Here is a 27353-nt window from a genome sequence, read left to right as displayed (position 1 = left end):
TTAATAAGTTGAATCACATGATATATATATATATATATATATATATATGGGAAGGTGGAATCTCAGGGTGGCAGGTACGGACGACGGAATCACACGGCAAAATCTAAGTTTGAACCAGGTAATCGAGCAGCTCGACGAGCCATTTTCAATGGGCGAGCTTAGCTCGAGCTCAGACTTTGGCTAGCCAGTCAAGCTCGAGTTAGGCCTGACTCAATCTCTACTCGTCTCATTTGCATTCCTAATTAGGAGTTTGGCTCCAACTAAGAAGTCCAGGATTCAAGTCTCACATGTGTTTTATTTGTGTGTTTAGACGTTCCCCCTTAAAACAAAAACAAAAATCTTCATTACGTCCACGGGTGGACGAGGTCACTTTTTTCGGTCGGGTTTAGCGTCTCTTCAACACACAGCCATCAGTGTGACGCAAAAAGCACGTCAACGGCCCGACCAACCAAGGCATCCCAAATGGACGGCTGTGATCTCTTACTCTCAGTGAAAAGTGAAAACTGTGATATATAATACAAATTCAATTAATCGGAAAAGAGATAAAGAGTTTAGAAGGTGGATCTTTCCTCCTCCGTCCACGGTCCAACCCATTTACCCTTTCAGCCGAAATGAATGGCGACAGTTGGAAGAGCTAAAATGCGCCGGAGCCGACCTTGCGCTACCGTGCAGCTCGTCTTCTTCCTCGAGGTTTTCGATCTCGGCCTCTTCGCTGATTTCGGGTTATGGAAGTCTGGATCTGGAGGGCGGCGATCGCCTTTATGTTGGTCTTTGGTGTCGTGGTAGCTGATGCCGGCGTTGCGTCGGAGGGTTGCCGCCGAATTTCGGCCGGCGAATCGATCTTGATCCCGCCGGAAACTTGTTCCCTTCTAGATGTTTGGCCTGTCGGTGGACAATTTGTGGGTGTCGTTGAGGTTTGTATCTTATTTCTTTAAGGTTTTTGTTTTTCTTTAATTTGATCTTCGCTCTCTTGCTTATTTTGTTAGCTTGGGTGTAGGGAATCATTGATCATTTGCTTCTTCTTCTTTTCGACTTTTTTTTTTTTTATTAGCATGATCAGTTTTTCGCATACAGTAAGAAAATGGTGATTTCAGAAATGAGGTAGAATGACTTTTTATTTATGAAAATGTAAAACTATTGCTCTGTGAGTTGGGGCTAAGTTCAGAAGTACCTCAGCTAATTTTCAGAAAGATAGGAACTCGATTTTTTTTTTCTAAATTTAAGAAGAAGCTAAAAGGGAAATTTGGCTCCAACCAAAAAAAGGCCAATATCCCTAAAGATGATTGGCTTTCGGTTAAACAAAATGTAATCATACGCAATGATTGAAATAACCGGAATAATAATTAGTGTTCGTTTGATTTAAACAATTTTTTTCTTTTTTCTTTTAATTAAAACCGTCTAATTAAACAACATATAAAGTTATATTTGAGTATATTGAATCACATAACAGTGGCGAAAATCGTCATGCTGAGATTGGAATGCTATTTTGAGAAATTGATGAATGGGAGTTTACAAAGAGAAATTGTTTTAGAAGCTTAAAATAAATAAAATAATGAGATATATTATAGTGTCATTCAAAGTAAAATTAGCTTTGAAAAAAAATGTATATAAATCTTTAGGTTTCAAATGAGATACCCATTGAGATTTAAAACATTGTAGGGGATATTATCATAATTTAATTAAGAATTTTTTTTAAATAAGACGATGTTAAATAATTGGAGAAAATATTTTGATACAAATAATTATTAATAAAAGAAATATTCGAGATTATGATAATTATTGAGGAATTAAAATTTTAAATTATTCAGTGAATTCATGAAAGCAAGTAATTAAGCATAGCCTTAAAAGGATAATGCTAATTTTAGATAATCAATGCAGTTTAAAGATAGAAGTCTGCACTCTTAAAGTATTTTTTGTGTTAGGACAATCAATGTACAAGTACAGAGAGTTGAAAAAGGTTTTTAATATATTTCTTATTGATTTTGATAAGACATTTGATTGATTACGTTAAGTCGTTAATAAATGATTTTGTGTGCATTAAGAATGAAATATGTCGAAAGTATATTAGAGTTATTAAACACATCTATGATGGAACGTTGACTATCATTGGAAGTTGTGAAGTGACAAGATAAGTTTTCATTTTTTTTTTTTGACAATTATGTCAATTAAGGCAAACTCATAAACACATCACATACTTAAAACTTGAACCCAAAACTTTTTAGTTGGTAACCAAAACTCCCAACCAACGGCACAAGATGAGCTGCGTGATAAGTTTTTCAACATAATTAGTGTTTTTTTGCTTTGAGTTGATATTTTTTATATTTATCATATAAATGCTTGTAATGAATTTTTGAAGTGAGTCATCTTAATTTATTTCAATAATTTACCAAATTAACACATTATTGTAAGATAAGTAATACTGAGATGTGGTAGATTTGTGTCTTGAATATATTATGCAAAAGAATGATGATATAATAGTATGTAATTTCAAGTGCTATGGATGATTGTTTAAAATGAAAAGTGCATAAGAAGTATTATGTTACAAGAGGATACCATGAAAATTTTAACATTAAATTTATAAAATTACAATTAAGCTGAGAATGTTATATGTGTATGAGTGTTAAGAAGTGGAAAAAAAAAACATTTTCTATTAAGTTGAATGCTCCACGTTATGATATAAAGGTTTAATATTGTTGTATTGAGTTGAATGTGATAAAAATGAGAATTTTAGATGAATATATCACGAAGCTAGATAAAATAAATAATTTTTTTATATTAAAGAAAGAAGCATTAGATAGACATCTATTGAAGATGAGTTAGTTGAAAATAGACATAGACAGTTTGTAGATACAATGGAGAGTGGAAAATGCTTTCATTAAACAACAACAGCAACAATAACAACAAGCCTTTATCCCACTATGTGGAGTTGGCTATATGAATCCTTTTTTTTTTTTCATTGTGTCATGTTAAGAGTCAAATTCTCATCTAAGTTTAATAATGAAGGATCATTTTTAATATTTTCTAACCAAGTCTTTTTAGATTACCTCTACAATTCCTAACATAAATCAAATCTAATACATTAGCTTTCCCAACCAGGTCATTGAAAGGCCACCTTTGTATGTGACCAAATCATCTAAAGCGACTCTCTCTAATCTTTTCTCTTTTCATGTAATGCTTTTATTAAACAAATAGATAAAATTAGTGCTGAATTATTAGAAAGGAATATGACTAACATCATAAATATAAGTTGTTTTAAATGATTACTAAAGAATAGGTTTGACCTTTAGCATCATTTAGTGGAATGAATATTAGATGATGATTCATAAAACTTGTCCTAAATAGTTGTTTAAGACTAATTATATTGGATGGTGATGATGACAAAGTTGCAATAAGGTTAGTGAATGAAACCATGTGCATTTCACTTGCAGACAGAGCTCTCTTCATAAGCTGCAATGTCTTTTAGTGGGTGTTTTTGTCTTGTGCTATATCCTTGTCAGTTTATGTCCCATATTTTCAAGATTGTTATATCTCCCTATCTAATTTCATTATGTTTTACTTCATAGATACATAATCATTCATCTTACATTGCCTTGCATAAAGTTTTCTTACCATTTTTGTAAAATTTATTAATCTACAATTCTGCATTACAATGACGTTTAACTTATATTTCAAAACATTTTTATTTGAAATTTAAGAATATTTATATTAAATTTCACTGATTTTATCAAGTTTATTTTCTTTTTATACATAGGGAGATGAGATTGCTTTGCAGAGGGCAGCAAATATTGTGGTCGCGAATAGAGATCAATATGTCGCTGTGTTCTTCTATGCTTCCTGGTGCCCTTTCTCAAAGACTAGCCTTCCAATTTTCAACAGCATGGTTTCCCTGTTTCCTAATATTCCACATTTTACATTTGAAGAATCAGTCATAAGGCCTAGGTATGTTTAAACTTAATTTCTTTGCAGCTATCTGACCAATTATATATATGTAAATTCATATAAATATGACCGTTGACTTTAAAATTACAGCATTCTCTCAAGATATGGAGTTCATGGCTTCCCAACTCTCCTTCTGCTACACTCTTCTATGCGGGTTAGGTATCATGGATCACGAAGCATTAGTTCTCTTACCGCTTTCTACTCTAATGTTACAGGTAAGTTATCTGCTACAAATCCTCTATAAGAGAAGATCAAGTAAATGATCAAAATGGTTCTTTTTTAAAAAAAAAATTAGTTCATTTTAGTCCCATAATTTTTGGGTGATCAACTTAATTCCTCAACTCAGTAGATTTAAGCTTCATTTGGGACAGTTTTCGTATTGCTTTTTTGAACGACTTTCTAGTACAAAAATTTTAAATTCGAAAAATTTTTATACTAAAAAGTTGTTTTAAAAAGCAAGAAAAAAATCGTCCCAAACGAAGCGTTATTCTAATTTGATCCTATCATTAACTTAGTCATTCCTTTAGACAAAAATCAGTGAAGGTATACTTTACAAGAAGGTATATTGATTATTTTTATGATCAATCTCGCTATCTAATTCTAGTAGCTCAGATAAATAAAATCATGAAATTTTTTTCTCAACCAGTTTCTGTCAAAGAAATGACAAGATTGGTTATAGAATCAAATTGGCTCAGACTTGATGAATTGAGGGGCTAAACTGAACAGATATGAAAAATCTGAGAATAAAAATAAGTACATATCAGAAGTCTTATTTAAGATCATTTACTTTGGAGAAAATTTATGCATTTTGTTAATCATAACCAATAAAAATTACCAAAATTTGTTGATTACCATACAAAAACTGGTAATTCATCAAAATGCGATCTGGCTGGGCTATCTTTGCCATTTTTTTTATGAATTCTGAGTCAATACTTCAACATGCACATAATTTATATTAGATTTCTTTATCTAGAAGGCATCTTTTGTCTCCAATTCTTTTCTAATCTGACCTTTTGCCTATATTTAGGTATTAAGCCTACATCAGCAAATAAAACAACCAAGAAGAAAGCTATCTATCTAACAAACCTCACTGAAAACAACTTGGACGAAGAAAATTGCCCGTTCTCATGGGCAAAATCACCAGAGAAATTGCTCCAGCAAGATACCTATCTCATACTGGCATCTTCATTTTTGACACTGAGGCTTCTCTACCTAATCCTTCCAAAGTTGATTGCCTGTTTGATGAGTTTGTGTGACTATTCCCAAGTTTTTCTCCTCCAAACTAAGCGAGGTTTTAGTAGGCTAAATCCATGGAAGGGAACAAATTTGAAAGGAGGAGCAATGAACGCAAAAGCCTGGGCTTCCAAGTCTCTGGCATCTGTATCAATTGGTGAGCCATCTGGGAGAGCTCAATCTTTCCCTCCAATGACCGGAGATTAATAATTTTTTGTAATGGTCATAATATTTGTAAATCATTTGTTTTCTATCGTAGCATCATCTATTCATGGATCAAAGTTTGGTTTCTGGTTATTCTAAAAATTTACATAAAGGCCGACTTAATTTTTACTCTTTGTAGTTTTCTCATGCAATGGATCCTCATGTGTGGTTTTTTTTTTTTACTAAGACTATCCTTTATTATTTATTTTTGCAATTATCAAGAGCTATGTTATCAAAATATTTTGTACAATTTTGAAACATTCCATAGTAATTGACTGAACTCGATTTTGTTTTAAATTGCGCTAACCCAAACCCAAATAATATAAGATCTACATAAGGAAAAAATATTTATTTTGTTTGTATTCAACTTAGGCTTCATTTAGGATAATTTTATCACTGCTTTCTAAAGCGACTTTAGTATAAAAATTTCTTAAAAGCTGTGAAAAAAACAATTGTGAAAAGTTGTCCTAAATAAAGCCTTATTTGCTAACAAAACTGCGTTCGTGAATCCAATACCCAAAGCTTTTGTTGCCTGAACTATTTCATACCAAATTTAGATCTGCTACAATGACTATGTTAACTCTCTATCTAAGGCTTCATTTAGGACGGCTTAAAGCAACTTTTAGTATAAAAATTAAATTTTTTGTACTAAAAAAATTCTTTAAAAAGTAGTAAAAAAGTCATCCCAAACAAGCCGAAATATCCTTCTTGTGCCTAAGTTCTGTTTTTCATAATGCTTACATTATGGCCAGCTGGCCACAAAGCATAACCATACATGCTTAAAATGAAAAATATGAATGTATTAAACAAATACAGAGTTATATTGGACTAACAAAGATTGGAAACGATAAGATAAATTCCATTCATCCAAAGCATCGATTTTACATTGATAAAACACCAAAAAGTAAAATTCTACATAATGTACTAGTTAACGATAAGTTCCACTCCATCTGAAGCACTGTTTACGCTCATCGAAAACTAGACAATATGCTGTTGAAAATTGAATGCATTCCTAAACAAATTTACAATTCCTACGGCTATATGCAACATGACTAAGGCTTGTTTGGGACGGCTTTCTTCCTGCTTCTTAAAGCAGTATTTTAGCACAACATTTTTAATTTTTGTTCTAAAAAGTTGCTTTATGAAGTAGGAAGAAAGCCGTCCCAAATGAAGCCTAAGACCACTATTTTATTTACAAATTAGTCCCCTAAGTTAGCCTCTAAATAACTACAGATAGCCCATAGAAAGGGAATACAATCAGACCTTATTTTTCTGAACAGAATGCTCAGAAAAATTGCCTAGTATTTTTACTAGTTCAGTTTCGCTAAGTGGCAAGAGTGCAGTTGTGCATTTTCTAACATAATATTGGCCGGATGTCAATGCATAAAATATTTCAAAAGTTGCATTAAATTAGTTACCTATGAGCGATTAGTCCAAGGGAGAACGACACTTTGATCTTCTGGAGCCAGCAGTCTTGTTCTCACCAGTTCCCACGCCTAAATCCTGACATATTAAGTTTTCTTCATCACCTCTCTTCTTAGAACAGGTTGGAGAGGGAGCAGAAGCAATGAGAGAACTTCTACAGGGCCTGTCTCCTTTTGTGCTACCATTTTCATTCTTTGACCTTGTGAGTTTTGTATGTTGAAAGCCATGAGACACATACACAATGCCTCTACAGCCTTTTCCTCTCTTAACTGAAGCATGTAATACTGAGTTTGATTGCTGCAGTTGATGAAGATCTTGAGCAACTTGGTTTTCATCATCCTTGCTAGAGAAACATGGAACCTGCTAATGAAATGATTTTAGTTAAAATCAGGGCTTCTCTCAACAAAGTGTCATGGTGTTTTCCATTATATCCAAAACATACCATCATGGGTGGATCCCCCATGTACTCAGGGTGGTGGGCAAATGCCCACCCTAAAAAAAAAATTAGCGTGGATATTTTGGAATATTTTGAATATTTTGGGTATTTTTCCCCCTAAAAAAGAAATTTGCATTAATTTTATCAATCCTAAGCGTCTTTGTCCATCCCCCACAAAAAAAAATAAAAAAAAAATTTGTGCACCATGAAAAAAGCTGGATCCGCCCCTGCATACCATAGAGTGAGATGTGTGTGAAAGAGAGAGGAGAGAGAAAACAACTATCATGGCAGTAGCTCAGTGCTTAAAAGAAAATAGAGTGAACTTATTTATCTCATTTAAGAATATAGTGCCTTTATTAGAGACAACTAAACAGATTTTTAAAAAGAAGCATTATAAATTGATGCAATAAGCTATCAAAGAGATATGGCTTCAAGCAATAATTCCATTAAGTCGAAAAATTAGAAGCAAAAATTGTACCTTATTATGGATTTGTATAGGTGGGTCGCCACATAATTCTTCTTCTTCGGAGTCCTCTAAATCTTCACATTCAAAAACCACATCTTCACTTTCATCTTCAGAATCACTCAATTCTTCTTGCTCCATTATAATTCCAGGGTTAGACATTTCATGAAAGTCTTCTATGCATTGGTGGCATGAAATATCATGCCTTTGAGGTATTTTTTTAGGGCCAAATCCATCATTTGAATAGAATGAAGCTGAATGAACAAATAAATTTGTTTCCCTTGAAGCCTCAAGTTCTTTGTCTCTAACGTCAAAATGTTTTAAATTTGCTTGTACAATTTTCTCGACTATTCTTTCCTCAGGTGTAGATGTATGTAGCTCAACATTCTGATTATCACATACTTCAGTGGTCCTTTGCATGTCCATTGTAGAAGATAAGTGAATATTTAAGTCAATCTTATTCATTCCATCACATTGAAAACCAGATGGTGCACCATTTACTAACTGAACAACAGAAGTTTCATGCGGGGCTCCTAAATCAGAAGATAGCCCATCAAATGTGATAGGGACATCACTATTGCTCTCACATCTTTGAAGAAGTGGATGAAAATCAATAGTGCTCGAAATTGTCGGAAGACCTAATCCTTGCCTTGAATTGTCAGGGGTTGCAGTACTAACTGTGTCGATTGAGCACTGAGACCCAATGAGAAAATTATAGGAACTTGGAGCAGTGTTTTGACAATTAAATGAGAAATGAGATGGGTTCTTGAAAAGTAATGGGTGAAACTGGACATCAGATTCAGAACCATTCTCTTTCGTGTGATCTGCAAGGTTGCTTCCATCTGAATGGGAATTACTTGGATGATTATCTGAAAGCTTGCATGTATTTTCTATAAGATTCATCACACTTGCTCCTGCTTCTGCTACATGAGAAACCCTAAGAACATGGTCCTTCAGCACCTTGTCATTTACATTAGAATGTATTGACTCGCCATGATAAATTTTGAAAGCTGACTGAGGGATCACACGACCAGATGGGGGAAGGTTCACAGGAGGCAAATCAGGAGCTAGCTTTACAATACGGAGTGCTTTTCTCTTCCGAGCTCGATAAGATTTTGTCAATAAACGACCTCCGGAAGAAAGATGCCTTGAAGAAATACTGTAAGATGCATCATATCCAATCTGGGAAAATTGATGCAAGCAATTTGCATCTTTTGGTAATTTTGAAGAATTCAAAAGCACATTCTTAGTTCCAGTTTCCAATTGTGATTCTCCATAATCATTTGTAATAGAGTCACAGTTTACACCATTACCACTACCTCTATATTGCATCAACCGAATAGCTTGATTGTTACTATTGTTAATGCATGAAAGATGGCCACTGTGAACCATGTTTTTAGAGCATCCGGACTCCAAATCTACTAGAAAGGCTTCATGCACATAAGCTTCATCTTCACAATCCATGTCACCCTCACTGTTATCTCCATAATTGACCTGGGGCCATACATCCATAAAGATGTATAAGTTGTCAGCAATAAACAAGATTATTAGAATGCTTCATTTGATTAACAATACCCAAACTTACCTCCTTTTCTGAAGTTTCTTGCTCAGTCATACAAGCTTTCAATCTTCTTCTTTTAGCTTCATATAGACGCCTCTTCTCCTTAACGGCTTCTGTTTTCTTATATGATTTTTGGATTCCCATAGCAATTCGCCATTGACGTGGTAGCATTGATGGATCTCTATGGGGGACACAAGATTTCCACACAGATTGCCAATCATGCTTAAAGAATCTTAATCCCTAGTTTGGTTAGAAAAATCAGGATTAGTGGAGACCAGTATGCACTAACAAGTTGCCAATAGCATATTGATGGAAATAATACCACCTCGCAGATAAGTGCTTTCTCATCTTCTCTCAAAGGGGAGGATTTCATGCGCCTGACCATCTACAAAGTACAACAAATAAATTACACCATGGAAGTAAACTTGAAAATTGCACCAAAGCATTACAAGAATGAAAATATTAAATCGGCCACCTGCACATTAGTATTCAAATAACTACTGAAGTATGCTGCAAAAGATCATAGGATTCACATGATGCGATAACTAGGCCCATGAGTTTTAAAAAGGTAGAACGATACAATGAACAATTGAAAATAAGAGAATGATAAATATTTTCCTGCATTAATATACATTCATAAAGTATTTAGACATAGAGTTGCCTCTAAGCAATAATTATGATTATGAAACTTTCCTAGAGCTCCATGAATTTGTGCTCCAGATTTCCATATCCACCTGCTGTTATGAATATGTTAACCTACTCCCTAATTTCTTGTCTGTCAATTATAGCTACCTAGAATATCAATCGTAGCTTCATGCATTCCATTATTAGAATGCAATTACCTATAATTTTCTCCCAAAATTGTTTTAATTGTTGTCATGGCAATAACTGACATTCTCAAATATTCCCTCTCAAAGTGGATGAAAGATGTCAACGACTTCAAGTTTGCTCAAAATATTTTTGAATGGAGGACTGTAAAAACCTTTGGTGAATATATCGACAAATTGATTGCCTTTTAGAAAATAAGGAGTATAATTAAAATGTCTTATGTTTTCTTTTATGAAATATATGTGACCTCCACATGTTTGGTTTAATCATATCATACTAGATTGTGGGCAATGTTAATTACAAACTTGCTGTCACCACATAACCTTATAGATCCTTCACATTTAGCTATAGATCTTTTAGTATAATTTTGAACCACAAAAATTCACAGATACCTTTATCAATAGCTATAAACTCCGATTTTACAATTAATCTTGAGAACACTTTTTTTTTTACTCCATGTTACACAATTTTATCCAAAGAATGTGTTCTTTTCTACCTGCCAGAGATCCCGCAAAGTCAGCATTAATATAGCCTTTTAGCTTTAAATTTTCATGTCTTTTATAGAAAGTTCATTTTTCAAGGTTAGATTTTAAATACTTGTAGACTCTATAGGCCGACTGAAGGAGAGATCCATTTGGCTTATGTATGAATTGATTTACGAGGCTTAACCACAAATGCAATATATGAACGAGTATTGGTTAGGTATAGTAGTTTTCTAAGTAATTGTTGATATTATCTTTTGTTGACTTCGGTTCCTTCTTCATCAGTATCTAGTTTATGGACTTATTTTATAAGAGCTTACACGAGTTACAATCTACTGTAGTCATATCTCTTAATAGGTAAATGATATATTCCTCTTGTGAGAAAAATATCATTTTTTTATTAAGACATTTCTACGTCAATGAGCATTTAAAAATGGAGTTTTTATCTTAAATGTTGTACTAAGTTTATTCCTGAATAATTGTTTTTCTTCGGCATCATCACCTGTAACAATTATATTATCAAAATATACAATAAAAATTACAAGAGTATTTCATAAAGAGTATGTTCTTCCTGGCTTTGTCAATATCCCGTCCCATTCATCACTTTTGTGAATTTTCCAAACCACATCCTTGAAGATTGCTTTAATCCATGCACCGCCTTCTTTTAGTTTGCATACTTCATTTTTTTTATAATGAGTAATTGAATCTTCATCAGTATCTAGTTGTCGTATAAAAAAGCATTTTCACACCATATCGTTACAATCTAAAATTAAGAACTAAAAAATAAAAAAATGAATAATATTTACTTTAGCAACAAGAGAAAATGATTCTTAGCAGCCTATTGCATAATATTCAGTATAATATTTTGCTACTAATCTAACTTTATATTTTTCTAGGCTCCCATCAGCTTTATATTTTGATGTAAAAAATTCATTTACATCTTACAATCACTTTTTCCTTAAAGCAACTCAACTATCTCCCGAATGTGGTTCTTTTTTAGGTTGTTCATCTATTCTCTCATGACTTTCTTCTTATTCTTCTTTCCTAATGCCTCCTAATGCCTCAAACAAGATTAGCAGTATTATAATGATATTAATTTTTATAAGAGAGGCATTATGTGCATAGAGAAGTTTTCAGAGTATCAAGTTATTAGACAATGAATGTTCAGTATCTTTTCATAAAGCAATAGGTTGATCAAGATCATTATTAGGAGATGTGGAAGGTTACTAGATACTGATTCCAAGTCTTGAACTTAGCAAGGGAGTTTTGATAGGATTTATCCTTCTTTTATGAACTTGGAGCGGTTTAGTAACCAAAATGTTAATCTTAGAGGGATCAAGCTATTGTAATTCATGTGTATTAATAGGCTAAATAGTCAAGGGGAAAAGACATTGAGTTCATCAGAATTATCTTCTATTTCACTATTCAGCCCCTTTTTTTTCACTATTCAGCCCTTGAAGATATGCATGATTAAAGAAAGGTTACTTCAACTAAATATTACAACCTTTAATATGAGGACTTTTCTAGTAGTTGGAAGATACTGTGTGAATATCCTAAGAAAATACACATAAATGTTATAGGGTCTAATTTATCCAATGTAGTTTATGAATGTGTACATAAGATGACAAAATATGTTAGAAGGAATTTTTGTGAATAAATTATTCATAGAAAAAAAAAATTAGAGAGGTAGCTTACAGGACGTTTAAAATCAATCACTTTTGAAGGTATTCTAATAATCAACTATGTCGACATTTGAATAACTTAAACATCCTTGAGAACCTGATTTTGGAAGAAAGGAACCTTCATAATCTCAAAAAGAAGTTTATTTTTTCTTTCAACTGCCCCATTTTGTTGTGGGCTATCAGGATGAGTATTAGTGAATAATGCCTTTCTTTATCTAGGGGCATTCTTACTCCTGAATGTTTTAATATCAAACATTATTTTTCCTAAACTTTTTAATATTAACACCAAATTGATTTTCTATTATTATTATAACAAAGGTGTGCAGAATATACATATTTTTGTTTCATAAGATAAATCAATGTCATTAGAGTAAAACCATATCAATGAGATTTTCAAGGATCCTCAAATATCACAATAGATTAACAGAAATTGAGTACATCAAGATTCACTCAAAGGAAAGAATGCCCTATGACATCTAGCACTTGTAGAAGTTTCATAATGAAAATTTTCAATGTTAACATTTTTTAATAAGGAGGATAACACAAATTTGAGAATTTTAAAAGATGAATATCATAATCTTTAATGATAAAACTGACGGATAAAAACATGCATAAAGAAAAAAGATGAATAATTGTTGCAATTGTTGTTATCATTAAGTAAACATAGCTCGTCTTTTTCTTTCTCTAGCTTGTCCAATCATCTTCCCGATAATTAGGTCATGAAAAGCATAATGATCAATAAAAAATATCTTGTAGCTTTGATATTGGGTTATTTAAAGAATAGATAAAACAATTATAATAAGATGGGGAACATGTAGAACATTATTGCGGGTGAGAAGGAGAACAGTATTATCCCCTTGTCTTGCAGTGATGGCTATGAAGTCATTGACCACTTTGATCAATTTATTGCTAGGACATGGTTGGTAGGTTTTGAAAATATTAATTGAATGTGTCATGTGGTCAATGGCACCCAATTACTCAGATATTGGAGGAACTATTTGAGGTATTAAAAACACAAGATTAGAAACTTCACCATTTTTTACTATAAAGCAAGAAACAGATGACCTTTCTAGAGAATTGAGAAGGTTCTTTAGCATCTCAATTTCTCCCGAACTTTGTCATCCAATCACTATGAAATTAGCATGTCCTTTTGATTGACTTTTTGAGGATCCACTATGCCTTGAGATCTAAAAAAGAACTTCCACAAGCCACTCTTCTTGTAGTAGTTGCACCATAAGTTGGCATTTTGGTGGAATTTTTGTCCTTCATTTTTAGAATGGTAGTGGTAGTCAATCCTTCACCTTGAGTGTTTGTGCTTGTCATTGCTAACCCTTATGAGTTAGGTGTTTTCAACATTGCAATCATTCTTTCTTCTTGTAATAGTTGCACCATAAGTTGGCAGTTTGGTGGATTTTTTGTCCTTCATTTTTGGAAATGCCAGTGGTAATCAATCCTTTATCTTGAGTGTTTATGCTTGTCATTTCTAACCCTTATGAGTTAGGTGTCTTCAAAATTACAATCATTATTTCTTCTTCAGTTTGAAGTCCAAACAAGGAATAAGCTTTATTACGAGAGAGCGTGATGTCCTGGCCCTTGCCCAAGATTTTAATACAAACTTATCAAATTATATAGTATGTCTAGCAAGAAACTCAATAATCATTTTTCTTTCTACATATTCTTTCAGAATCACAATATCACTACTATATTTTATCTTAAGATCTAGGTAGTAATCTAACTCTAACAATAAAACCTTCATTGCTTTGAAACATTCAATGACAGATAGAACTTGCTTTGTGATTAAGAGTTTTCTCATAACTTTATAAATGAGAGCATCATCATTGACCTTTGGCTAATATTAATATCACAAGATGCCAGACTTCATATGATGTTGTGAGGAATATATAAAGCCTATGAATTTTGGGCAACATAGAATTTCACAATCATGGCATGATCATGGAATCTCCTTCATATCACTCTATGAACTTTGGATAATCAAGATCCAGGAAATATCCTAGAGTTTCCATTTTTCTTTCAAAAAAGTCTTTCTTAATCTAAAGACTAATTTAGATAATTTATTCCAATCAGCCAATGTAAGATTTGTAATCCCTGGAATTCTCCTTTGATTGAATTAGTTTAGTTCATATCCTTCATGATGGTTGATACTCTCATAGAGTTTGAATTCTCTGACATGGAGAAGAAAAAACGGAATTAAGACAAAAAAATGAGCCATCAGAAATTGGGGCCCTAACCTAGAGCTCTAATAACATGTAGAAAATAGGAGAATGACAAATTCGTGCTTGCATTATTGTCATTCAAAGAGTGTTTATACATAGAGATATATAAACATCTATTGAAAGAGTAAAAACTACAATAAAAAAATATATATATTTCCTAAAGCTCCAAGAATCCTTATGCTCCAGATTTCAGTCTCTGAAGCCAATTGCCATTGATCCGTGGGCCTCTTCCTCCATATTTTGTTGTCAACCAAATACAATTAATTGGACCTCTAATCATAGCTTCATACCTCACATCTCTAGCATGCAATTACTCAAACTTTCCTCATAAAATTGTTTCTATTGCTGTCATGGCAGCAACAGAAATTCACCAACACAATCGTATTATATGTAACTCATTTCTCTATAACAGCTATTTTTCGAGAATATAATGCCAACTATTTCAAAAAAAGAAAAGGGAAAAGATGACAGTTCAGCCATCATTTGACCAATGCATATAAAAGGTCAGCATAAAGATCCGTTAATGCTATACATCCTACTTTAATGGCATCATTTGATATTTTTTCATAGTTTTCAATCAGATGTATATTCAGCAACACCAAATAGCATATCCTAAAAATTATGAAAGAAAATTTTTAATTATGATTACACAATCAGAAACCAGTGAAAAAATTATTCCATTAAAAAGTGAAAAAACTTGATCATTGCAAACCTGAGTGATCTGAAAAAAATTTCAAGTAAACTCAGGGTCAAAATAGATGCTGAAAACTGCCCTACTATATTAAAAAGATAAACAAAATTAAATATCCAACTTAAACAGGGAGATGATATCTAAATCAGAAGTTGAGATAAATAAGAATTATGTTACTGAACACCAGCTCTAAAGCAATGAATCAAGAATGCATGCACATATAATAAATCCATCAACTTAAGTCAAAATTCGAAAGACTGATAATGGTTCACTGCTTTCAAATTTATGCCTTACTTTTATTGGATTTTCAGGAGCTTTTGAAGAGCTACGGTTCTTCTGTCTGACAAAAATCTGCAACAAAACATAGATCTAGTGATGAAATTTGCATTATAAATTATGAAAAAGTAAATACATCCTATATATACAAAAACCTAAGTGAAGTTGCTTTACAAGTCATTTATCACCCGCAAAAAATATCTTGCATGCACGTAAAATATATTGAAAAAAGCTCCAGAGAGAGAACTGTGGATCCTGTAGCTTACGATATCGGACATGAACCACATAATGTTATTGGTGTTGTCCCATCTTAGTAGGCAAAGATGCTGTCAGTTGCTTAAGCAAAAGGAACTTTAATGTTCAACTACAATGGAACGCATTTACATTCCTTCAATGCATCACCTTCACTTATTTTAGCTTTTAGCTGTCTATATTTGCTTCAAGTGATTTTGATCTTCTTTGGGCCTTCTTAATTTGATTAGAGGAAAAATGAATGCAGTAAGGGATTAGCATGCTTAAGTGTGCACATGCAAATGTACACAAACACACATGCATGCACATATTAAGGTGCATCCATACACAAATGTCCCACATAAGCGCACATTACATATATTACATGTTTAAACGAGTACATGCAAAGACACACAAACCCAAATTCATGCACACATAAAGATCATATAAAAAACATATCCACACATGAACTCAAACTACAGATACAAACACCAATTTAGGATACGAAATCAAATATGAATGCAATACCCAAAAAATAGATGCACGCTGCATACATAGATCAATAGGCACATGAAAATAAGCCGAAACAGATACAATTTATTGCAAAAATACTTGAACAAGATTGGCAAAAACTAGGAACCCAACAATGAAATGAATAATGTAGAAAACAACAGTTTGTTCAACATTTTGAGGGGAAAAACTAGCTCTAGATTTAAGCAAACCATAATAAAGCTCAAATAAAATAAAATAAAAAATTTTGACTCCAAAAAAATTATGAATGAAGTAGAATAAAATAGAGTAAAATACTAGGAAAAAACAGCAAAAATAAACTTTAATGTAAAAAACGATATGCAACATTATTAGGCTTAAAAGTGGTTGACAAAGGAAATAACCTGATGAGTAGATTTACACGGAAGAAAGTGCTGTTGTATTGCCAACCAATCATTGTTGTGCTCCATTATTCCCATAGCTAACAAACTGCATTATATTTACATAAACAGTGAAGATAGAGGATTCCACAATATATACCAATTAAAAAGTGTTATACAGTAAACATCCAATACTAGTATACAAAATGAAGGATTCAATTATGAGGCTCACTTTTTTGGATAGGATAAAAAATTTCCACTGAATGCCTACCATAATAGAAGAAGCAAGAGAAGCTTGAAGAAACCTTGACAAAATATGGTTGTATATATTGCAAGAAAATGTGAACAGCGCTTATTAAAACCTCAAGCTCTGAGCCCGAAAGGATTAAATAAAAATAATTACCAGCATATACATAAATGAAACACGTTAATAATTCTGTTCTTGGCACATCCAACTTTCATAGAGCCTTTTTCATAACCATTATACATCGGCAAATGCCACTTCTCTTCTAAAATAACGACATCTAGATCAGCAGTAACTACATAAGCACTATAAATTGGACATAAAAACAATATAAAAAGAGTTTAAATATAAAAAAAATCTAAATAAAATAGCGCAAAGCAGCCTATCATATAAATGATATGACGACAATTTTCAAAATAAGAATAACAATAGCCAAATAAATGATGTAATGACAGTTTAAAACATGCCAGAAAATTTGGGCATAAATTATTAAGGTATAAGAAACGAATAAGTTTTGCATAGTGCAACCACCTTATTATTGGCATATACAAAGAAGTTAAACACATAATTAGTTCTAATAGATACATGCCGAATTGTATGATAAGTACGCACCCATCTTCTGCATCTGTGAATAGCACACGATTTGCAACAGCTGGTGTTGGAGGCTTATGAGGAAAAAGTGCTGCATTAAATAAGTGAAGAAACCTCTGTGCCAACTTAGCAATATCAGCAGGAACAAGAGCAACCGACTGTTTCATGGTACTCTCCACAAGCGTAGCAGCCAGTGATTTCTTAGGTTGTTGTTGACCAGATTGGAGTGGGCAAGATGAACTGGGTAAAACGGTTGTCAGTGTTGAAATGGATTCTCCTGGAAAGTTGCTGCCTGCATTATCTAGAGAGGCTGAAATTGGTAGGGAAAAAAGAGGCTCTTTACACGAATGACTCTTTATAGTACCATGTTCCAAGCAACTCTGTCTGTGCATTGATACGGCTGCCAAGTCAATAAAAAACTAATATTAAACACATAGTATAAACAAGAAGCATTGTGCTTAAAATTAAAACTGCTGGGAATCCAACTAGTCACCAACTTTCTTTAACATCGGCCAAGTAATTCTTAGCTAGCCGAAGCGGAGCTAGATCAAGAATCGACAAAACAGTGTTATTATCAATTACAGGTGTCCATGAACAACTAGCACTTTGATTTGAATCAACTTGTACCGAGGAATGAAGATTTGAAGATTGAAAACAGAACATAGGATAAGGAATCTTCCTCCAGGACAGTGACATTTCATGTCTTTCAATCATTTCTGATATCAACTTCCGCAAATCATTGGCAACTTGCTGTCTTGAAGGATCAAGAACACAAACAGAGAAAACTTGGAGAAGAAGTTGAACATGTTCATGTATTAAACAGTATAGCTGTCCGATTTGGCAAGCTGTAAACCCATTGATAAGTTCAGTACCAGAAACAGATGCAGAGCAATGAGAAAAAGAATTAGGTGAAGGCATCTTCCATGCAAAAGAAGGAACATGAGATCTTTGTAAATCGGACACATATGGCAATATAGGACGTAATGTAGCCTTAGAAGATTGTCCCAACAGAAACTTCTTGCTTTTTGCAAACTCCTTTAGTCGTTTCTTTTGTCTGGTCTCTGGAACATATGCCTCTCCATATTGCTTTCCGCTATGTTCTGTGCTACAGCCAGTGGCTTCCTCAACATCACTCTCAAGCGCTTCTTCAAGTTCAACTTCAAAGTCAGCATCATTTTCTTCATCTTCATCAAAAGCTCTCTCTCCTTGACCTGCTTGCTCTTTTCCATCTCCTTCCAAAAGAACAGCAGCAAGAAATTTGTGGTATTCTTCTTCCTCGTCAACATTATGAAGGTCATCATCATCATCTGACTCTTGAAGGAATGTCTCTAGTTCTTCAAGCGTGTAGTTTGCAAGTGAGTGTCGAGCCCTGGTACGCCTGCAAATAGCATCATCATTATCATGCACAATATGCTCATTGATGTTTTCTTGATTGGAAGTCACATCAAGCACATTTTTCTTTGAAGGAACACTAGCACCATCACTTCCATTCACAGCAGAAATTTCCTTAATATAAGTCAGCATTTGTAGCTGTTTGATTGATTTCCCAGCAGCATCATCAAATTGCATTATAGATTCCTCAACCTCATCTAAGGATCCTTGGCTACAGATATATGTCTTCTCCTCAAGTCTTGTAGATGAAGAGCTGAGTTTTCCATCTGAAGAGCTTTGGATACGTTTACAAACATCATCACATGGCCCTTCATTTTCAGAACTCAAACTAGAAGAGGCTTCTGAAGGTGTTTCTCCTCTCAAAAGCGGATTGAAGTCCAGGTCATCCTCTTCTTCATCCTCCTGAGCTTCTATATGCATATTATCACCCATCACCACAATGCTTTCAGCTAAAAAGTTTAGGTTGAACTGATTACGATGCCCTGCAAATTTATGGTGGCAACTATATTATATTACATCACCGGAGTCATCTTAAAAACCACAAAAAGAAGAATAATTATCAAGGAATACAAAAAAAATTATTCTACAAACAAGTAAAAGCTCAAAATATTCCACCGACTATTAATAAATGTCTAATTTAGCCCCAGAGTTTTGCATTGCCCCAATTTAGTGTCTAAACTACTAAAATTGATCTAATTTAGTCTCAAAACCTAAAGTAAGAGTTAAGGTTAACTCCAAAGTTAAATATGAAGGATATATTAGGTATTACAAGTGGATATGAGATTACATTGTTTATATTGCTCTATTTTAGTATTTAATAAATTATAATACATATTTAATCTACAACATTATAATGGTGATGGTGAATAAATAATGAAAAATTTTATATTTTATGTAAATCTCAAGAGGGCTCCTAAGCAAATAAATAGATCATACAACAATAAAGAAACAACACTAAATAATCATTCACCTGCCAATATCTAATCTCCAAATACTAACTATATTTTACCCTCTGTTTTAGTGTCAGAATCTTCAATGATTGCATAAAACGATGTGTTAAGCAGTTGTGAATTCCATATGATTTTTTAAACGACTGTCTCAATTTAATTTATACTTTAGAAACAAATCTTGACAATTAAATTTCAAGAGGGCTCTAAGCAGATAAACAGATAATATAGCAAACCTAGTTGTATTTAAACTTAATTTTAATGCATATATTATTATATTTTATCATTTCATATATTATAGTATATATTTGATATGCAGACATAATAAGCGTGAATAAATAATGAAAAAAAAAAATTATAATCTCGTGAGGGCTCTAAGCAGATAAATAGATCATACAACAATAAAGAAACGATATAAAATCATCATTCACCCACCAATATCTAATCTCTAAATACTAACAATATATTACCCTCTATTTCAGTACCTGAATCTTCAATGATAGCATAAAGCGCTATGTTAAACAGCTGTGAATTTGATATGATTTGTTAAACGTGTTAAATGACATAAACATTTTTAAATTCAATATGCTTTGTTAAACAGCTATGTCTCAATTTATTTTATACTTTAGAAACTATTCTAGACAATTAAATCTCAAGAGGGCTTTAAGTAGATAAACATATCATACAACAAGCCTAGTTTGTTTAAACTAGATTTTAAAAGATAAATAGCAAAGCTAGCTGTGTCTCTGTCTCCTTGTGGATGTCGCGCATTGCTCACCGTCTCAATATCACGATGTCAAAGCTCATCGTGATCGCTCGCAACAACTGGCGTCTAGATGCCGAAGCGTGTCGTTTCGCTTGAAGGGTATCTCGCTCGCAGCAGCACGCGTCATCTCGCTCGCTGCAGCACTCGTCATCTCGCTCGCCACAGCATGTATCTCACTCGCAACCACATGCAACTTTGGATGTCAAATCAAAGCACCTCGACTCGCTCGTAGAGCATCTCACTCGTGGCTTGCTCGCAACATGTCATCTTCCTCGCAGCTTCTCACTCGCACAATTAGGTCTTCGGTTCTGCATACAGGGCTTACAGCATGAAGGCGAGCATGTAACAAGTATTTTTACTAAAATACCATGATGAAGCGACAAATCTAACTGATGGACCAAATTGGATAATTTTTAATAGTTGGGGACTAAATTGAGGCAATGCAAAATTCTGAGACTAATTTGAGTATTTATCAATAGTCGGGGACTATTTTGAGTATTTACACTTTTACAAACAAATTCCAAAAAGTAGTACATGTTTCAAAATATAAGCTCATGAAAGCAATAATTATTGCACTCAAAGAAAAATTTAGTGTGCAAAAAATAAGTACATACATGCATAAATTCGATACATGACAAAGAAATAAATAAAAACAATAAAATCATTGTTGACCACTACAACAAAACGCGTGAAAGGAACGAAAACAGCAATTCAAGTGACAGTCGACGGGCGCAGTGAGTCACTTGAAGGGTCAAATGACCACTAATCCCCAAAAGGATCGCGTCGTTGTGATCAAAATGTCGAATTCACCAGAGAGGGACCTCCTCGCATTCGAATCGAGCAAGAACGATCGAAATCGACGACCGACATCCAAAATTGACACGCGACGCCCAAATGAGGACCGGTAGCAAAACAGACTTCATCATCGCGTTCAAAACATCGACAATACCTAAAGTTGACTGAAATTTAACCCAATGAAATTTGTACGAGGAAATCGACATGTTTTCCAAGGCGAAGAAAAAAAAAAAGCACAGATTTCGAGGCAGGAATACATAAGCCGAGATAATGGCCCGTTGACTTCTGTTATTTAATGATAATAATAATATTATTATTATTCAAAATAACAATATCAAAATCAATCGAATACCTCTTATCACCGTGAACTCTGTTTGAATCCCTGATATCCTGGCTGCGTCTACTCCCAAAATTTCTGCATAAATCGAGGTCTCGATCATAGTTGCTCTCGTCATTAAAATGAAACTAAAAGAGCATCACTCATTTTTCTTTGCTTCATTGCTCGAGCGAAAAGAACCGACACTCAAACGACCTCTCAATCGTTTGCTCTTTCACTGCCTTCAACATCTCAGCCTTCCAATCCATCTACAAGTGCTAAACTATAGACCCCTACCGTGATTCCAATCCCGATCACGACCCACACCTCCTTAGTCTCTACCCACATAGCCCGAAGCCGCGGGCCACCTCTAAATCGTGTCTCTGCTATCTGAACTCCCTCATTCAGTCGCTCACAGCCAAAACTACATGCAGCTGCCATTCATCCCTTTACACAGTCCCGACTAACAGTCGATCGGTGGCTTCAATCTGTCGATCTTCCTGTAGCTTCAACCCTTTGCTTCCTTCCACAGCTGAAAGCGTGCGCGCATCACGAAATTGACATGCCTCCTCCGATTCTGCCTAAACCATCCGATTTGAGAACCCTCTACTCGATAACACTCATGTTTCCTCTGCTCAATCCGACGCCTGCAACCAAGCACTCCTCCAGCATCCAACGCAAGCTAGAGCCGAACCCAGCTGCACCCTTGCCCAGTCCGGTCTTCACAATACTCTGCCCGATCGGCCCTCTCAGCCATATTCCAATCTCCCTTTCCGTCTACACGTTGAACCCAAGACCCACATAGCATCCTCCTCACAGGCAACCGATCCCGATCTGTTTCATTTGTTGACCCAACTTCTAGCCACTATAGCCCGATCTCATATCCCAAACCTTCCCTACCCGTCTCCCTCCCTATTGAAATTGAGACTCACAATTCTACCCAACTTCATTCAAACCCATGAACTCAGCCCTTTACAATATCCCCCAGCTACAACAACTCACAAATACAACCTTACACTCACCTCAACATCAACCCCCTTCCTATCAAGCCCACAACCCACCGAAGTAGCCAGATCATACTCCAACAACCAGCTCTTACCAATTCCGACTCAACCCAAGCCCAAATCCACATTACTTAATCCATTTCTCAACAGCCCACTCAAAATCAGCCCTTTTCTCTAAGTCCTCTCTCTCTAATATTATTAATATTATTATTATTATTAATTAGTAATATTAATATCATAATTATTATTAATTATTATTACTAAGTAATATTATTATTTATTAGTGCTATTATTCTTACCGTCCAAAAAAAGAGAATAATAAGAAAAGAAAAAGAAAAGGTTTTTTTGTTTTTTTTTTTCTACGGCACCGCCGCCTTGACACCATCGCTCTTGTCGTCATCACTCACTCGGGTATAAATAGTTCTTAAACTCAAAAAGCCTCCAAATCCCGTTTTCAACACTCACAGCACACCAGAAAATCACCTATACACGTTTTTTCTAGTATTATGAGAAGGAACCCGGTGCGACGCTCGCAACGAGGCTGGTAAGCCTTGTATACGCTTCTCTCTAGCGTGGCAAGGATAACCCTAAGTGCCAATGTATGTGTCGTCTTGCCTGCGGGGAAAGAATAGTGCATTTCAAATAAATGCTCCCGAAGACCCATACACGCCTTTCTCTGGCATGGCGGGATTGAAGACTATGGCCGAGATGTTGCTCGACACTGACCATACATGTCTTTCTCAGATGTGGCGGGCAGGTTAAGACTCTCAAAATTTCCCCTAAACATGACAGTGAATGTAAGGAAATCCTTATTTTTATTATGATGCACAGACACGGGCACGACAACACGGACACATCACAACACGTACATGGGACACGACTATTTTTGAAAATATATAACACATATACATTGCTCACACGACATTATAATTTTGTTATATAGTGTATAGAAATAAATGTAATATCATATTAGAAATGACAAACAATAATAAATCAATATCATAATAACTTGTCTAGATTATAATATAAAATGTTTAGTACAAAATGTCTATTATAACCACAAAAATATAAGTTAAAAAACATTTAGTACAACATCAAGCTTCAACTACTCAGTAAAGGGAATAATAATATTAGATGTAGAGGTTTGTCCTTGGCCTTTAGTATCATCATCAAAAGTTTTACCTAACTTTGTAACATTATTCCATAAGGGCTTAATGGCTTCTACAGAAGTCTCTGTTGAACCATCGTCACTTCCAATTCCACCACCACTACAGCTCATTTTGCTTTTAAAAAATTGATGGAATGAAGAAATAAAGTCTTAGCATTAGCCAACCATATGCAAACAAATATACAATTTTCCTCAGAATAAAACTCAATACACAATCTAACCTATTCCAACTTCTTTTTCAGCATGAATTCGTGATCACAAATAGGAGCAACAGTGCTCATGGCGTAATAAGTTAAGTCAATAGTAAAGTTTATATCTTAAATATGTAAATAAACAAATTATATGTATCATGTATATAAATACCCCTTAAATGTGATATATATATATTGCATAGAACATAGAATGAACATAATAGTTGTTAAGTAATTATATATACTTCTTGAAAAACCTAGTAACAATAGCCCGTCTTAAATTAACCTATCACTGAAGTACTAAACTATAGCACATTTCAGATGCAAAAAGGTTTGAATAGTTGCTTGCAAAAAAACTCAAATTATTTACCATCGAATAGTTGCTTGCAAAAATAAAGAAGCCGGGAAAGTATTGAGCTTCAAATCAAGCCGGACGTATCGAGCTTCAAATCGACTGCTCGACTGGTCTCACCTCGAAATGACGAAGAGTCGAAGAGAAGCAGAACTGTGTAGTTGGTCATGGCTCTCCGCTGGACTTGCATGCCTAGCCGCATAAACGAAGAAGACGAGGGGTTCGACTGTTGCGTAAATGAACAAGACGAGGGGCTACCCTGATCGCGTAAATCAAGAAGATGAGGGGCTCTCCTGGTCTCGTAAGCAAAGAAGACGAGGGAAACGGCTCATCAAAATAAAACCCTAGACCATCCGGGCGTGTAAATACCCTAAATAAGCCTTCTTACGCGTTATGTTTCATTACGATATTATGGGAATATCAAAAAAGTTAAAATTTTGTAATTTAAAAAAATTTAGGGATTTTTATCTACCTAGCACTTAAAACAAATCTATTTACCTATTTAACACCTAAACTTTCTTATTTACCAATATACCACCTTAAAACCCTTACCCTCATCAAAAATAACATTCTGTCACCTTCCGTCAACACCAAACCACGAAAGAGGGCGGGAACCCCTAACTCGAGCAGAGCAGCTTCCTCTCTCGAGTTGAATCGCACAGTACACGAATCCCACTCACTCGTCTTCTGCTTTCGCGAATCTATCCTCTTGGCGTCTTCTCCAGCTAGTACAACACAGGCATTTCTTTTGTTTGAATCACACAGTTCACGAATCCCACCCGCTCTTCTTCTCCTTTTATGAATCTATCTGCATGGCATCTTCTCCAGCTAGTGGCGACACATGCATTCCTTTTCTTTACGTATTTTATTCACTTACTATTCAACCTAGAACAGAAAGGCGAGATTAATAGATCGAAGGAGGAAGTCTTCTGCTTGGCATCTTCTCCACTTGTTGAATCAGTGTCAAATTTTTACAGTAGAGAAAAAATAGGTTTTGTAGAATCAGCGACAAAATAAAGAAAAGAAAAAGCCTCTATGGCCAACCCGAAACTGCAGCACCTTTTGATTCCTCTGCAGCTCTAACTAATATATGTTCTGCTTTTATCAATATGTAGCATTTATTTCCTTTGCAACTTGGCGTCTTCTCCAGCTAGTGGCGAGAAAGCTCCAAATATTTAAAGCTTATTGCTCTACACTGCTTTTACTAATATGCTTTCTATTTTACCTTGGGTTTAATCTGAATCGTTTACTTTAAATCAGATAAGAGAAATGTAGACTTATTCTCTTGAGTTATACCTACATTTACTCATGTATTGTATTCATCTACATTAAGTTTTACATATGTTAACTTATCTTCTTTAGCTACTGTCTTCTTCTCCAAAGCATCTACAGTAAATGTATTTTATCATTTATAACTGATTGATACAATTTTTAATTTTATTTACATGTGGAGTGCAACAATGTATGCTCTATTGTCTTCAAGGTCTGCATTGATGGTTTCTTTGCAGGTTGTAGATATTTAATCAGCATAGATGCTTGTCATCTAAAATCAAAATATTTAGGTGTGCTCCTTTCCGCTAATTGTTTGGATGGAAACAATGATCACTTTAATATTGCATTTGTCGTTGCTGAATCTGAATCAAAGAAAAGTAGGAAGTGGTTTTTGATGAATTTGTCCCAAGCTTTTAATGTTGATATAGAACATTTAGCATTCATATCAGATATGGAGAATGGGATTGGTGAAGCAATTAAATCTGTCTTTTCTAATGTCGAGCACAGAGTTTGTATGAGACACCTTTGGAAAAATATTAAAAAACTTTTTCACTGTGATGATAGCCACAATTTGCAAAAATTGGTGTGGACCGCCACAAATTGTTATAGCTTACATGAGTTCAATTCTAAGCGGCAACAAATATTTAACATTAGTCCACAAGTTCATTCCTACCTAACACAAATTGTGTTGTATACAATTTTATTGCAAACAAGTTTATACCAAATCTTTGTGCTCAGCATTAGGAAAGACATTCTTCATTTCATTTTTTAACTGCTAATAAAAAATGGAATTTTTTTTCCTTATTATACCTCCCAAACAAAAGTATAAATCCATTTTTTTCTTTTCTTCCCTCAACTTCCAATCTGTATATAAGAACTAATTATCACGTAAACAAGGCAGGAATGAACTTCAATCAAAAATCTCAAACCATAAATCCTCCAATTTTTTTTAATAGACATATCACAAACCAATTTATATTTCATCAAAACAAAAACAGAGAAAGAAATTCCACCATTAATCTCATGGTAAGTTAAATCCCCATTTTACGGCATTTTCCACATTTTTTTCCAAAATCCCCGATTTAATAAATCAGATAGCTCGGCGGATTTACGGGATTTGGTCTAATAAGCGCTCGAAAGGTTTGAAAGATAGTTACCGTCGCGGCGAGCTCCGTCGTGACTTCCAATTCGACAGGAATAAAGGGGGCGAAGCAGCTTCCTTTAGCAATTCTTTCGAAACTGTACCTCACATCGAAGCACGCGAAGCCGAAGCAGAACGGAGACATGGAGACGAGGAAAAGCAAACCACGGGGCTGTTTGGCAACAGGATTTAAGCCAAATCCTGCCAAACGGGATTTGAGCGCCCGCTAAGGGGCTGTTTGGTATGTGGATTTAAGGCCGGATTTGGGCGAAATCCAGCCAAACGGCCTAAAATGCAAATCCAAATCTCACGGCAAACGAAATCCTCCGTAGACGGAAAATTCCGCCGATTCGCTCTAAATCCCGGATTTCCGAAATCCTTTGGTTCGGCGGATTTACGGGATTTGGCCGAAGAAGCGCGCGAAAGGGAGAAAGTTACCTTCACAGCAAGCGAGCTCCCGTTGTTGCTTCAGATAAAAAAATGTCGTAACTTCCGATCCAACAGGAAGGTAATGTAGTCGAAGGAGCAAAGTCGAACAGCCACGATGAAGAACTCTTGAAAATTTTAGGTGAGAAGGAACAAAGCCGAACGAAATACAGGAGGAAAAAGTAAAACCTAGA

At 34.6% G+C, this 27353-nt stretch overlaps 2 protein-coding genes across 3 annotated transcripts; one reads left to right on the top strand and one right to left on the bottom strand.

The window, feature by feature from the left end:
- Window positions 1-536: 536 nt before the first annotated feature.
- On the top strand, window positions 537-5554 carry LOC110105837 (5'-adenylylsulfate reductase-like 3). The gene is made up of 4 exons (XM_020835492.2): window positions 537-914; window positions 3752-3939; window positions 4030-4154; window positions 4967-5554. The coding sequence occupies exons 1-4, from the start codon at window positions 726-728 to the stop codon at window positions 5377-5379; spliced, it is 915 nt and encodes a 304-aa protein (XP_020691151.1). The 5' UTR covers window positions 537-725; the 3' UTR covers window positions 5380-5554.
- Window positions 5555-6205: 651 nt separating this feature from the next.
- On the bottom strand, window positions 6206-27353 carry LOC110105835. 2 transcript variants are annotated; one of them, XM_028697842.1, is made up of 9 exons: window positions 27172-27353; window positions 17887-19263; window positions 17411-17789; window positions 16579-16663; window positions 15473-15529; window positions 9587-9646; window positions 9286-9501; window positions 7716-9194; window positions 6206-7161 (listed from the first exon to the last, which is right to left on the bottom strand). In XM_028697842.1, the coding sequence occupies exons 2-9, from the start codon at window positions 19211-19213 to the stop codon at window positions 6805-6807; spliced, it is 3960 nt and encodes a 1319-aa protein (XP_028553675.1). In that variant the 5' UTR covers window positions 19214-19263; window positions 27172-27353; the 3' UTR covers window positions 6206-6804. The 2 variants fall into 2 exon arrangements, with proteins under 2 accessions (XP_028553675.1, XP_020691148.1); XM_020835489.2 differs by lacking the exon at window positions 27172-27353 and adding an exon at window positions 26750-27126.

This window comes from Dendrobium catenatum, unplaced genomic scaffold, assembly GCF_001605985.2.
Source record: "Dendrobium catenatum unplaced genomic scaffold, ASM160598v2 fragScaff_scaffold_1016, whole genome shotgun sequence".
NCBI classification, from domain to species: domain Eukaryota; kingdom Viridiplantae; phylum Streptophyta; class Magnoliopsida; order Asparagales; family Orchidaceae; genus Dendrobium; species Dendrobium catenatum.
The sequence above is the reverse complement of the archived record's forward strand: the minus strand, read 5'-3'. Positions and strand labels throughout refer to the sequence as shown.

Coding starts and splice junctions, on each gene's coding strand:
- LOC110105835 (XM_028697842.1), bottom strand. CDS start 19,213: ATGGGTGATAATATGCATATAGAAGCTCAGGAGGATGAAGAAGAGGAT. Junction 17,790..17,886: donor CTTGGCCGATGTTAAAGAAA/GTTGGTGACTAG, acceptor TTGACTTGGCAG/CCGTATCAATGCACAGACAG. Junction 9,647..15,472: donor CTCCTGAAAATCCAATAAAA/GTAAGGCATAAA, acceptor TGTACTTTGTAG/ATGGTCAGGCGCATGAAATC.
- LOC110105837 (XM_020835492.2), top strand. CDS start 726: ATGGAAGTCTGGATCTGGAGGGCGGCGATCGCCTTTATGTTGGTCTTT. Junction 915..3,751: donor AATTTGTGGGTGTCGTTGAG/GTTTGTATCTTA, acceptor TTTTATACATAG/GGAGATGAGATTGCTTTGCA. Junction 4,155..4,966: donor TTTCTACTCTAATGTTACAG/GTAAGTTATCTG, acceptor GCCTATATTTAG/GTATTAAGCCTACATCAGCA.